The sequence below is a fragment of the Micropterus salmoides genome, unplaced genomic scaffold (genome assembly GCF_014851395.1).
Source record: "Micropterus salmoides isolate LMB-PRFRI ecotype aquatic unplaced genomic scaffold, ASM1485139v1 Ms_hic_scaffold_12, whole genome shotgun sequence".
In the NCBI taxonomy this organism is placed as follows: Eukaryota; Metazoa; Chordata; class Actinopteri; order Centrarchiformes; family Centrarchidae; genus Micropterus; species Micropterus salmoides.
This window is the reverse complement of record NW_024040263.1, coordinates 14,012,970-14,025,418: the sequence shown is the minus strand read 5'-3', so window position 1 is coordinate 14,025,418 and position 12,449 is coordinate 14,012,970. Positions and strand designations below refer to the sequence as shown.

The 12,449-nt window shown below is 41.4% G+C and overlaps 1 protein-coding gene across 1 annotated transcript; it reads left to right on the top strand.

Moving 5' to 3' along the window:
• On the top strand, positions 1-11,710 carry melk (maternal embryonic leucine zipper kinase). Its single transcript, XM_038713503.1, has 18 exons — positions 1-139; positions 409-521; positions 607-692; positions 4,890-5,006; positions 5,107-5,250; positions 5,378-5,446; positions 5,837-5,929; positions 6,183-6,281; positions 6,565-6,633; positions 6,998-7,096; positions 7,348-7,434; positions 7,644-7,775; positions 7,958-8,113; positions 8,271-8,562; positions 10,181-10,277; positions 10,473-10,629; positions 10,721-10,824; positions 10,915-11,710. The coding sequence occupies exons 2-18, from the start codon at positions 443-445 to the stop codon at positions 11,087-11,089; spliced, it is 2,055 nt and encodes a 684-aa protein (XP_038569431.1). The 5' UTR covers positions 1-139; positions 409-442; the 3' UTR covers positions 11,090-11,710.
• The last annotated feature ends 739 nt before the right edge of the window (positions 11,711-12,449 follow it).

Genomic DNA, 12,449 nt, shown 5'->3' with positions numbered 1-12,449 from the left:
AAACAGGAAATGGAGGCAACGTCGACGTGCGAAATTCAAATTTCTGTAACAAAACATCTCTGCATGAAGGCTTGTCTAAATGGCACATGGTTGTTAACAGATTTTACCTTCTTTATCTCCCGTTTTAATACAGATTCAGGTAAATACGTAACGTCATTTACTAAACGTTAGCGTGTCGTATCTTATTGTTTACTACTTTTGGTGGTATTAACGATTTTTATCGGCCAACGTTAAGTACAAATCTTTTTTTAGCGTTAGCTAACTTAATCGACGTTAGCTCGTCATAAGATGTTAACAAACTAACGTTTATGTTGAACACAGAGAGAGTTGCGTGTTTTCCACTTGAACTGTGTGTTTTAGCGAGTTGAGTGGCTAACACTTCTGCTAAACCGTTTTCTCCCACCGCAGGGAGGTTTATCGCCGTGCGGCTGAAGCAGGGAGGATGCCTGTGGAAAGAACGGAGCCCCGCGGAGCCGACGAGCTCTACAAATATTATGAGGTTTATGAGACTATCGGCTCAGGTAACGGCAGTGTTAATGTGTATCGGCTAGTGAAAACGCCTGTCTTTGTGCCAGAGGATGATGTGAACTAGTTTGTGTTTTTCAGGGGGCTTTGCTAAAGTCAAGCTCGGACGACACATCCTGACAGGAGAAAAGGTTGCCATTAAAATCATGAACAAGAAGGATCTAGGGGTGAGTCATCTGCCATCTGCCCATTGGGCTTGTGGTGAATACCTTGCTGACAAAAAACAATAAACGAAATCATAGGACTCTTGACATCAAAGCAATAGTCATTTTAGTCTGTGATATAAACTGTTTATAATGATGTAAACAAACAAATGCATGTTACCACACCCCAAAGTGCTTAGTTTTGACCAGGAGCACAAAGGTTTATAATTATATGAATTAAAGGACAAACGAATCCTGAATTTGAGAAGTTATGACAATGAGATTAATTTACTTTGATACTTACAGTCTTCTCATAATTAAGGCTGGGTTAAATGTTCATCAGTAATGCAAGATTACTATGCTTATGTTATCAATATTGATATATACAAACAAATTGTATAAAAAACCTGGACAAATGAGTGGAGAAACATGACAAATATGGATGCTTCCACGTGGGTGCACTGCATGGTACAATTAAGCAGTTAACATCCACTCATGCTCTGCGACATTTATAAAAATGCTGAGCAGACCCAGTTGATTCTGATTTTGTATCAAGATTTACATTTACTCATTTGGCAGATGCTTTTATCCAAAGCGACTTACTTTTGAGAAACAACATACAAGCATCAACAAAGCATGAAATACAGCACGAGATCTACAACTGACAATACATAGTAAGAGCAGCACTAAATACTAGGAAGAGCTAATAGCACATATCTCATCAATGTGGTAAATACCTAGGGAAAGAAGTGACAGTTAACAACAAAGTGCAATCAATACAAGATAATTGTTGGGGATAGAAGAAGAAGAGCACAGGAAGTGCATGTTAGGAGTTAGAGGTGTTATAAGAGGAAGTGTTCTCTGAAGAGGTGAGTTTTCAAGAGCTTCTTGAAGTTAGAGAGGGACGCCCCTGCTCTGATGGTTTGTGGTAGCTCGTTCCATCATTGTGGTGTCACAGATGAGAACAGCCAGCACTGGGACTGCTTTGTGTGAAGCGATGGCAGAGCCAGGCGGTGTTCGTTGGAGGAGTGTAGTGGCCGAGAAGGAACGTAAACTTGTATTATGGAGTTTAAGCAGATGGTTTCAGACCCAGTAGTCACTCTGTATGCAAGCATTAGTGACTTGAATCTGATTCTGGAGGCCATGGGTAGCCAGTGGAGGTCACACAGTAATGGAGTGACTTGAGTCGTTTTGTGCTGATCAAAAACCAGACGTGCTGCTGCGATCTGAATCATTTGTAGGGAAGACCTGCTAGGAGGGAATTGCAATAGTCGAGGCAAGAGTTAACCATGGCCTGGACCAGAAGCTGGGTGGCATACTGAGCGAGGTAGTGCCTGCTTTTTCTGATGTTGTATAGAGCAAAGCGGCACGACCGAGAGACAGCAGCACCATGGTCTGAAAGGGACAGCTGGTCATCAGTCATGACACCCAAGTTTCTCACCACCCTGGTTGGTGTGATGGTTGAGGAGTCAATTTGTAGTTTGATGTTATGGTGGATAGATTGCTTGGCTGGAATAACCAAGAGTTCAGTCTTAGAGAGGTTTAGTTGAAGGTGGTAAGCCTTCATCCATGTCCGAGAGACAGTCCATGATCCGCGCCGAGACGGTGGGGTCGTCTGGCGGGAAGGATAGGTAGAGTTGCGTATTGTCTGTGTAGCAGCGGTAAGAGAAGCCGTGCGAGCGAATGATCGGCCCCAGTGAGGTGGTGTAAATTGAGAAGGGGCCCTAGCACTGAGCTTTGGGGCACCCCTGTGGAGAGGCAGTGGGAGGAGGATAATTGTCCTTGCCACAAAACATTGTAGGAATGCCCCGAGAGGTAGGATTCAAACCACAGGAGTGCTTTACTCGAGATGTACATTGCTGAGAGTGCAGATTGCAGGATCCTGTGATTGACTGTGTCGAAGGCAGCTGATAGGTCAGCAGGACAAGAACCGAGGATTGGGCTGCAGCTTTAGCTGACCTTAGGGCTTCTGTTACAGACAAAAGAGCCATTTCAGTAGAGTGGCCACTCTTAAAACCAGACTGATATGGATCTAGGAGGTCTTGGTGTTAAGCCTCTACAGTGGCATCAGCAGTTGCACTGTGAATGATATGTGTTCCAACACCAGAGATTGGGATCTCTTACGTAGATTCTCTGTCCTAATCTACACTATCTATTCTACACACACCTATCATATCACTATTAATATGTTAGGTCTACTATGTCGAAGTGGTCAAGAGAAGGCTCATTGTTGGGGCACGGATGACAGGAGCTTCGGTCTCAAAGACTACTCATTTCCCTTGTGTTTCAATAAGAACAGTGACTAAAGCGACATCTGCATTACTGTAGATCAGTAAATAGGGTCAGACATTGGGGCCGACAGCGCACATTTGATGACATTTGATTATCTTGATGCTTGTGCAGTAGAGCGATCAAGAGAATGGCATGGGCCTGAATGCAGGCCTTCACAGTCCCCAGATCTCAACTTAATTGAACACTTATGTGTGATTTTGGGCCGATGTGTTAGACAGCATTCTTCACTACCATCATCAGAACATCAAATGTGGGGATATCTTTTGAAAGAATGGGTTAACATCCCTTCAGTAGGGTTCCAGAGACTTGTAGGGTCAATGCCAAGGCATATTGAAGCAGCTGTGGTGGACCAACAGTTATCATCAATGCAATTAACTGTTGTTCCACTATTATGCTTTACATCAGACAGAACTCTTAACAATATTTAAAATATGAATTAAAAAAACATATTTTCATAGTTAACACTTGTTGAAACTCATTATTTGGACAGCATAATTTTGTAAAGTGATGACAGAATATGTTCATATCAACACACTATAATTCTACTTGAAATCGATACACAATTATATCAAATTGTTTCCCAACCCTGTTCAGAACAACTTGCCATCATCAGTAATCTTCTTTGTCTTTATTTTGTTCCTTATTCATCCATATATATATATATATATTTGGAAGCCTATGGTCACTAATCTTCATGTGTTCTGGGTAAAATCATCATTTTAAAAATGCAGCAAATTAAAAATGACTAGCAAAGCAAGGCTTTATGAAACTTTGAACTGTTCAAGGTAATTGTGCCGGGATTGTGTCGAGTCTTCGAAACACTTTGACACCCATCTCCACGGTGACACCTACTGGTCACTTTTGATGTTGACACATCTTTATAGGGGTTTCATTGAAACAATGACTGACCAGCATTTACAATTCTAAACTATGTATCAATACATGACCAGTATTTTGGAGATAAATAAATGATATGTTTAAATGTGTGTTTAAATAAATCAGATCTGTGTGTTGTTTCATCAGTAATCCGTCATTTAGCTGATGCTAAAAGCGACTTACGTTTGCTATATATTTCAGAGGTCGCATGCCTCTGGAGCAACTTGGGGTTAAGTGTCTTGCTGTTACAGATATTCGCAAGGCATAAAAGGAATAGAAAGAATAGTAGAAGTTAGTGACTAGAGAATATAATAAAGTATAAAAATCTAAGAATATATTAATAAACGTGGATATTTACAGTATTATACAGTTGCTAATTAACATAGGTGTAATGATAAATAGCAGGAAATATGTAGGCCCTAGTGTAATAATAATGAACAATGAGTTCTGGTAGTGATGAGGTGTAATGGATTAAAATTCCATAACTGAGTACAGTTGAAGTTTTTTCAAGAATGATGAATTAAAAGTGGAACAATCTCTCACATTTGTTATGTCAAGAATTTTATTTAGAAATATTCAGCTGTTTTTGGGCGGAGTCAGGTTTTTGTTTTTTTTATGATAAATGACATCCCCAGCCTTGAAACAAAATAGGTACATTTGTTACTGGCATAAAAAAAGTATCACTGAAATCGCACTGTCCATCCCTCTATGTGTCGCTATCTCTCGAAATCTTGGGATGTGGTTGTTTGACATTTAAGCCTTCTGGGAGTTAGAGGCAGATGTGTGGTTTGTTCCAAACACTGTGAATCAAGCGTAGAAGCGGCATGTGTGCCACCTGTTGAAACAGGTGAAACGCACCGAAGCCTCGCTTCACCACGGTCACGTGACATTAACGTTTTGAACCACACTTTGGAGCAGTGTTTCGAAACGTGTGTTTCGGGATCTCGACACAGCGTCAACACGTCAGTATTGAGCGTCCATCCCTAAAAATTACACAAAATAAATAAAACAATGAGATATCAGAAACCAATAACAAACACTTTGTCACTGCAGGAAGACCTGCCCCGTGTTAAGGTAGAGATTGAGGCCATGAAAAATCTGAGTCATCAGCACGTCTGTCGCCTCTACCACGTCATAGAGACCTCCACCCAGATCTTCATGGTGCTGGAGGTAAGCTGACATACACAAGAGATGCAGTAAGAGTGTGAATATGACATTATTTTCATTAATTGTTTCTTTCTCTCCCTCTGGGCTTTCCTTTCCCCCTCAGTACTGCCCAGGTGGGGAGTTATTTGACTACATCATAGCAAAGGACCGTCTGTCAGAGGAGGAGACCAGGGTGTTTTTCAGACAGATTGTGTCTGCGATGGCCTACGTCCACAGCCAGGGATACGCACACAGGGACCTCAAACCGGTAAAAACAACCACTGATTGCATGTGACAGACAGGACATGACACATGGGAGAAACTGCAACAAAAGGTGTCTGTGACTGCATATTAATTTTAATGTCTGCTGCAATGCTTGTCTGTCTGAACTGTAGGAAAACTTGTTGATTGATGAAGACCACAACTTGAAGCTCATAGACTTTGGATTGTGTGCCAAACCTAAGGTATATCACCATATTCCCTGCCTCATTGTATAGTGGCAAAAGTTTTAGGCCTGTTAACTCTTTGTCCTAATAATGACAAAATAAATACAAAAACACATAAAACCTCTTTTTGTGGCAAATCTATTCGGTTTGGTCCCACAAATACATTTTACATTGCGAAACACTGTATTTGGCTATTCACACTCTAGATTTTTCTGTTACCTAAAAAAGAAAATCCTAAAATAAAACGTGGGAGATCTACAATGTATAGCAGCTAGAAGCTAATGCCTAAACACACATGTTTACATAGCAGCTAGAAGCTAATGTCTAAACACACGTGTTTACATAGTGATTAAAGCCAATAAATGAGAAGTATACATGTATATCGTGTGGTCATCTCTCTCTCCCCAGGGAGGTTTGGGTTATGAGCTGATGACGTGTTGTGGGAGCCCTGCTTACGCCGCTCCTGAACTCATCCAGGGGAAGTCATATATTGGTTCAGAGGTGAGTGACGCATGGTGTATGCTGGTTGCAACTTTTAGCACCATCTGGGCCACGATTTTACAATTTGTCCTTACTTAAACTCCTCAGAGCCTACATTTGCTTTTCACTGAAAGTTGTGATTACCTGCCTGTTCCACCACTCTGCTTTTCCATGGTGCCCTGATCATACTTGCTGGTGCATGACTCTGTGAGCTGTGAAATCCTAACTGCAACGCTTGAAGCTGAAATACTGCTGTGTGATGTGTAACCTCCAGGCGGATGTGTGGAGTATGGGAGTGCTGCTGTTCGCTCTGCTCTGTGGATACCTGCCCTTCGATGACGACAACTGCATGGTCCTTTACAGGAAGATTGCAGTAAGAGCATTTCTGAAAATTAATCTCTATCTATCACAAAACGTTTTGCGTCTATGTAGTATTTTATTATATGACTTATGAAAAAACTGGACACTGTGGCTTTATGAAATGGTGCTAAATTTCCTACAGTTATTGGGTGTTCTTATGGTCAGACACTGTAGGAATAATCATTGCCATCTAAAGCAAATGCCAGATAAGCCATGTTTGTTTCTTTTTCTAGTGTATTAATCGTTCATAATGTGGTTTTGTATGTTTTTTGTTTTTTTTATATATATATCTTCAGAGAGGTAAATATGACAACCCCCAGTGGCTCTCTCCAGGTAGTATCCTGCTCCTCAACCAGATGATGCAGGTACGAAATCATTCATTCTGTTTCCTCTTTTTATCTACTATCCACTCCATCTCTCCCCTCTCTTTCACGTTTTAGCTGCTTCACTCCATGAGTTACCAGTTAATAACACACACTTTTCATCGCATAACAGCAGAAGTCTTAGCTTGTGTGCGTCTGTCACATCAACTTGCCGTAATGGAAGAGTACATTCTCTTTTATTATGGCAAGTTGATGTGATAATTAAAAAATTCTCATTAAATTACAGAGTTGGAATAATTTTTTTTTTAATATTTGTACAACGTGTACACTATCTTAGAAATACTGTAGATTGTTAGATGGGTAGTTTCTTGCATATTGAGTTGGAGTTTCGCTGTGTGTCCTGTAGGTGGACCCCAAGCGACGTCTAACTGTTCGACAGCTGCTGGACCATCCCTGGGTGATGAAAGACTACAACAGCCCCGTGGAGTGGCGCAGCAGACAGCCGGTACACACACACATTCATGCCTGAAAACACTGTATTGCAAACGACATGCTGTATATTTGACTTTGTCACGTATTTATTGATTTCAAACTGAAAATGTTGCATGTTTCCTAAGATTTGTCTAATTTGCTCCAGTCACCATATAGGTCATTTTCGTGAAACAAGTCCATAATCCTTAACATTTAGATCATTTTTTTGTTTTAGTGCTAACATCTGTCTTGGACTTGTGAGCATACTGGGTCTTTTTTTTGTAGCTTGGTCACATAGATGAGGACTGCATCACTGAGATGGCTGTCAACATGAAACGATCGAGGCAGAGCACCACAGCGCTGGTTAAGGAGGTGTGTCCTCGTTTATACTCACACTTGAGTTTTACCATTGAAATTTATTGTGCTGCTCAGTTTCTGATCAGTTGATTTTGTTGTGTTGTGGATGGTGAAATCACAACTGCATATGTAAATAATTTTTGTGCCTCTTGTATTCTGAGCAGACATATTAGTTTACATACTTTGTATTTAATAAGCAGTCTTTTGCATCTTCACTCCTACAGTGGCGGTATGACCAGACCACAGTCACCTATCTGCTGCTGCTGTCAAAGAAGCATAGGGGCAAACCTGTCCGCCTGCGCCCTGAACCAGCAGTCTGTGAGGACTCCTGCTCTCCACTGCACCAGGGACTACAGGTCACACTCGGGACCACAACTCCCAAAATGCATTGTTCTTTTACTGGGCTGCCGATTGCTTTTACAGCTGCATGTTCTGGTTCAGTCTTTATGACTTCACCCTGTACCTTACATACGTACTGTTTCCCCACTACCAAGTGTTTTTATTTTTTTCCATTTCTTGTTTTCTCTCTCGCTTTCAGACTAGGGACGCCCTTCACTTTAGCGAGGATGAAGACGCTGTGATTGTGGGTTCTCTGGATTACTACATCGATGATTGCCCATGGGTTTCAGGCACACAGTATATACCTCAGAGGGTCACAGGGCTGCCAGATGGAACTGCAAACATCAAAGACACAGTATGTGAAAGTTGGGACAAATGTATGTCATGCTGTCTGCATGTGCTTACAGATTTGGATTAAAAACCTTGTGTTTAGGCTTGCTAGGGCAGATGTTCCACCAGGAATCTTGCCTTCCAGAGAAATCTACTCATATCTTTTATTTGTATTCCTAAAGAGACTGCCATCTCCATCTGTGGAGAAAAGATATGCTTATAGCCTGACCCCAGAAAGGGGGCGAACGACGACACCGCACCACCAGGAGAGGAGGGAAAGAGTCCAAGGGCAAACCAGTGAGAACAAGGAGAATATTGCTGTGCAGGAGAAAGATGTTGAAATATTTGCGCTGCCTCCTCCTCGAACTCCTGCATCCAGTAAGAAGAATGCACGGCCCAACAAGAATGTGTTAAGCACACCCAATCAAAATGCAAACGTCAATGGCGCTAAAACCAATGTAGTCACACCTAAAGGTAAGCGGAGTCTCTCTGTTACTCAACCAGTGGCAATAATGAAGTAGAGACAATTCAGGGTTTCTGTTCAGCATACAGTTTATTTGTGTAATGTAATTGTTTTCTGCTCCAAACAAGGGCTTGAAGTACAATCTCTATTAGATTATTTGCATTAGCCAACTGTCCCTCTGCACATTGCTCCCTTTCATTTATCTGTCCTTCGCTCACTCTCGTGCAGCTCTCATAATCAAGTGCCACATCCACATGCCACACATTTGCAAGTAAATTGTCTTCTTGTAATAAACTCATTTACTGGGCTGTTTTTTTTTTTATCCCAAAGCCACTCATATTTCTATGATTTAGCTGTCATTGTGCCACTGAAAAATGGACACACGCACTCACTCACATACACACTTATCACTGTCAACTCAAAGGTGAGGTTATTATCAGGAAGCTAATTCTATTCACTTATCTAGAAATGAAGGACACTAATATGAATGGGGAATCATTAAACGTCTTAATTATTTGTCAAAGTGAATTCTCTGCTCAGATGTCCGGCCTCATTAGTTTCCTCTGTAAACTCAGCTACAAGCCGGCTAACCGGCTGCTGCTGACCTACTTGGTGTGAAACCCTTTGGAATCTGGCTCGGTCCTACTCTCTTTACAGCTTCCTGTTATCTGAGCTACAGTGCAGACGTTCTGACACACACACAAAACGTGGTCTGTGTGTGTCTGTCCGTCCCTAGGCGTGTGGTGTGACAGGTGTAGCTGTCTCTTTCTTCTGCTTAATGTCCCACGTGGGCTGTAGTGACATGTGTTCTCTTGCCACTAAAGCCTATCTCTCTTTGTGTGTGTGTGGGTGTGTGGGTGTCAGGCTTCTTCTTATACCAAATGCTTTGTGTTCACAACTCCAATGTCAAGCCAGTTACATGCATAAGAGCAAAGGGATGTACCGGTCAATTTCTTATTTCACACCATCTCGGTTTCCCCTTTATTTCCTCTTCTAAGAGGCTTCTTGAGGTTTGAAAATATCACATTACAGATGGTCTGGACATTATCATACTGTATAGTATAAGTCTTTATTGAAGGTATAAGATGCTGAGTGATGCGAAGGTAAATATTCAAACCCCAAACTGTTTTTGTGCCTGACATATGTATAGGGCGGCAACTAATGTTTATTTTTGTAATCGATAAATCTGCCGATTATTTTCTCGATTTGTTTATCGAAAAACAGCGAAAAATCACACTTCCCATCACAATAACTTATAGCCCAAATTGACCTCCTCAGATGGTCTTATTTTTTGCTAACAGTCCAAAACCATTTAACATTAAATTGACTATAATGACAGAGAGAAGCTTCATTTTAAAGTGGAAATCGCTTAAATAGTGAATTGATTATCAGAATAGTTGCTGATTTTTGTTATATTCTACTGCAGCTACTTGTTGCAGCTCTACAAATCGTTATCTTCAGTAACTTGGATTTTGAGTAGAATATCCAAATAAAATTCTGTTGGCTTGAACAGTGTTTGGCTGCACAGAAAGAGTATGTACTGACTTGCTCAGCGGTGGGTCAACGGGGTGAAAGAGGTTAATGTGTATATATTTTTAAACCAAAGTGTGTTTTCCTTATGTGTTGTAGGTGGAGGCAGCGCCTCTAAAGAGAACAATAAGAAGAGGGGAGCAGAGGTCAAGGAGCTTGCAAGCACTGAACTACTGGCCTTCAGTCCTGAGCGAAGGTGAGTGGCCTGCAGGATGGCGGGAGGCTCTGAAGTGAAAAAATATTAAAGCGAATTGTGTGAAATGTGAAACATTACCGTCTTTGTCCTGATACTGAACTGTAGACCTGTGATCTAGTTGGAAGGTCAGGTAAGAGCAGTTTGATCAAATGATCCACCAAAGTGATTACATGTGAGACTGTGTTTGCTCTCCAGGTCTCGGTCTTTGGACATGGCTTTTACGGGAGACAGCGGGAAGAAGAAGAGAGGAGGAAAGGTGTTTGGTTCCCTCGAGAGAGGCCTGGATAAGGTTATCACCATGCTCACTCCCAGCAAGAGACGAGCCCTGCGTGACGGCCCACGCAAGATCAAGGTATTCAGAAGTTACACACCTCTTCACCTGTGCTGTGCCACACGCGAGTATTGTGTAGTACAGCATTTGTGTGTCTGTCGTTTTCCGCTAGGCACAGTACAACGTTACTCTGACCAGTCAGACCAACCCAGACCAGGTCCTTAACCAGATCCTCTCCATCCTGCCAGAGAAAAACATTGATTTCACGCAGAAAGGGTAAGAAGACTTGCCTTATTTCTGATCAGACGACCAAGTCTTTTGTCCAACCCTGTTGTTTCTGTGTCGCCACCTTCGCCCTTCATTTAGGTATACCCTGAAGTGTCAGACCTGGGACTTTGGGAAGGTAACCATGGCGTTTGAGCTGGAGGTGTGCATGCTGCAGAGGCCGGAGGTCGTCGGGGTCCGCCGCCAGAGGCTGAAAGGAGATGCCTGGGTCTACAAGCACCTTGTGGAAAACATCCTCTCCACATCCAGAATCTAAATAATGCACTTTGCTGGCAATGTCACTTCCTGTTCCAAGTCAGTGGACACTTTCTATGTCAGTGACGTGACACCCTTTTCTGCGTGCAAAATTGAAGGATGACTGATTAGTGTCATAGCACATTAATGATCAGTCTTTCATTATTCATGGTGAATATTTAATATTGTCCTTAGGCCAGCCGGCAATCCCCAGAGTACATGTTACATTAAATTTATGAGCATTACATGTCAGGCTTCTGTACAGAATATTATCTTGTTTTATGTAGAATATGTTTGTTTTATTTTCCTTCTTCACAAGCTGAATCTTTCCTCTTGAGATGAATGTGTGAAATGTAACGCTATTTTGCAGCACACCTTCCGGCTACTTATTACCATATTTATGCCTTGATGTTATTCTCTCCTGTAGGTACCAACCTTAGTTGAATAACAGAAAGAAGCAGAGCATCATTAATTTACTGTCATTGTTTTTTTATGTACATGTGTTTACAATTCTTCCATCATGACATTTTTACATGGTTGTGTTGTATGTAAGTGGTGTTTGTCTAGTTTTTAAACTGTCTGTCGCATTGTGTCTACTGACATGTAAAAGGAGCAAAATAAATGGTTTCTGGTAAAGGTAATATGCCCGTGTTTATAGAGACAGATGATTGAGATGAATTTATCTATTTTGTTGACATCAATTTCTTTATATATTCATTCAGCAGTTTGATGGAGCAGTGGTGTGTTTGATACTCTGTCATCATCCTTCTGTTCGTCTTCTAGGCTTCACTCCTCTTTGGTACAAAGATTGATAGTTATAGTTTAGCTTTGTGACAGCATTTCTCAGTTAACATTTCCCACCAGTAAAAATAAGTTGTGGAAGGTGTCAAATGTCTACAATGTTTCATCACTTCAGATACTTTGGGTACAAGCACACATCCGGCAAAGTGAAGAGACTAGTTTTGATCATGGAAACTAACTACAAACTGCATCATTGGTGTGTTTTCAGCATTTTTATGTAATACTAATGCAGATACCTAGAATAATGTCACAGCTATGACACTATCCTTGAAAATTTTAACTAGGGGTCATTGAACTACGGAAAGTTGGATGATCTGTATTCTCAAGTAAATTTATAACTGCAATAAAGGAGAATGATTTAGCTTTGATGCTCAAAATGGTGGATGATCATTGTTATGGCAGAAAGGGCTGTAGGAGTGTTATTGTTATGACCGATCGAGTGACTAAATAATGATGATCATTGCCTGCAACATCTGAACCGAGTAAAATAGAGGAGTCTAAGGGCTCTTCTCCCCTCCCTATTATTAGACAAGGTGCCACTTAGTCATAACAGCTGCAGCTGATTGGCATTTACGTGTGGC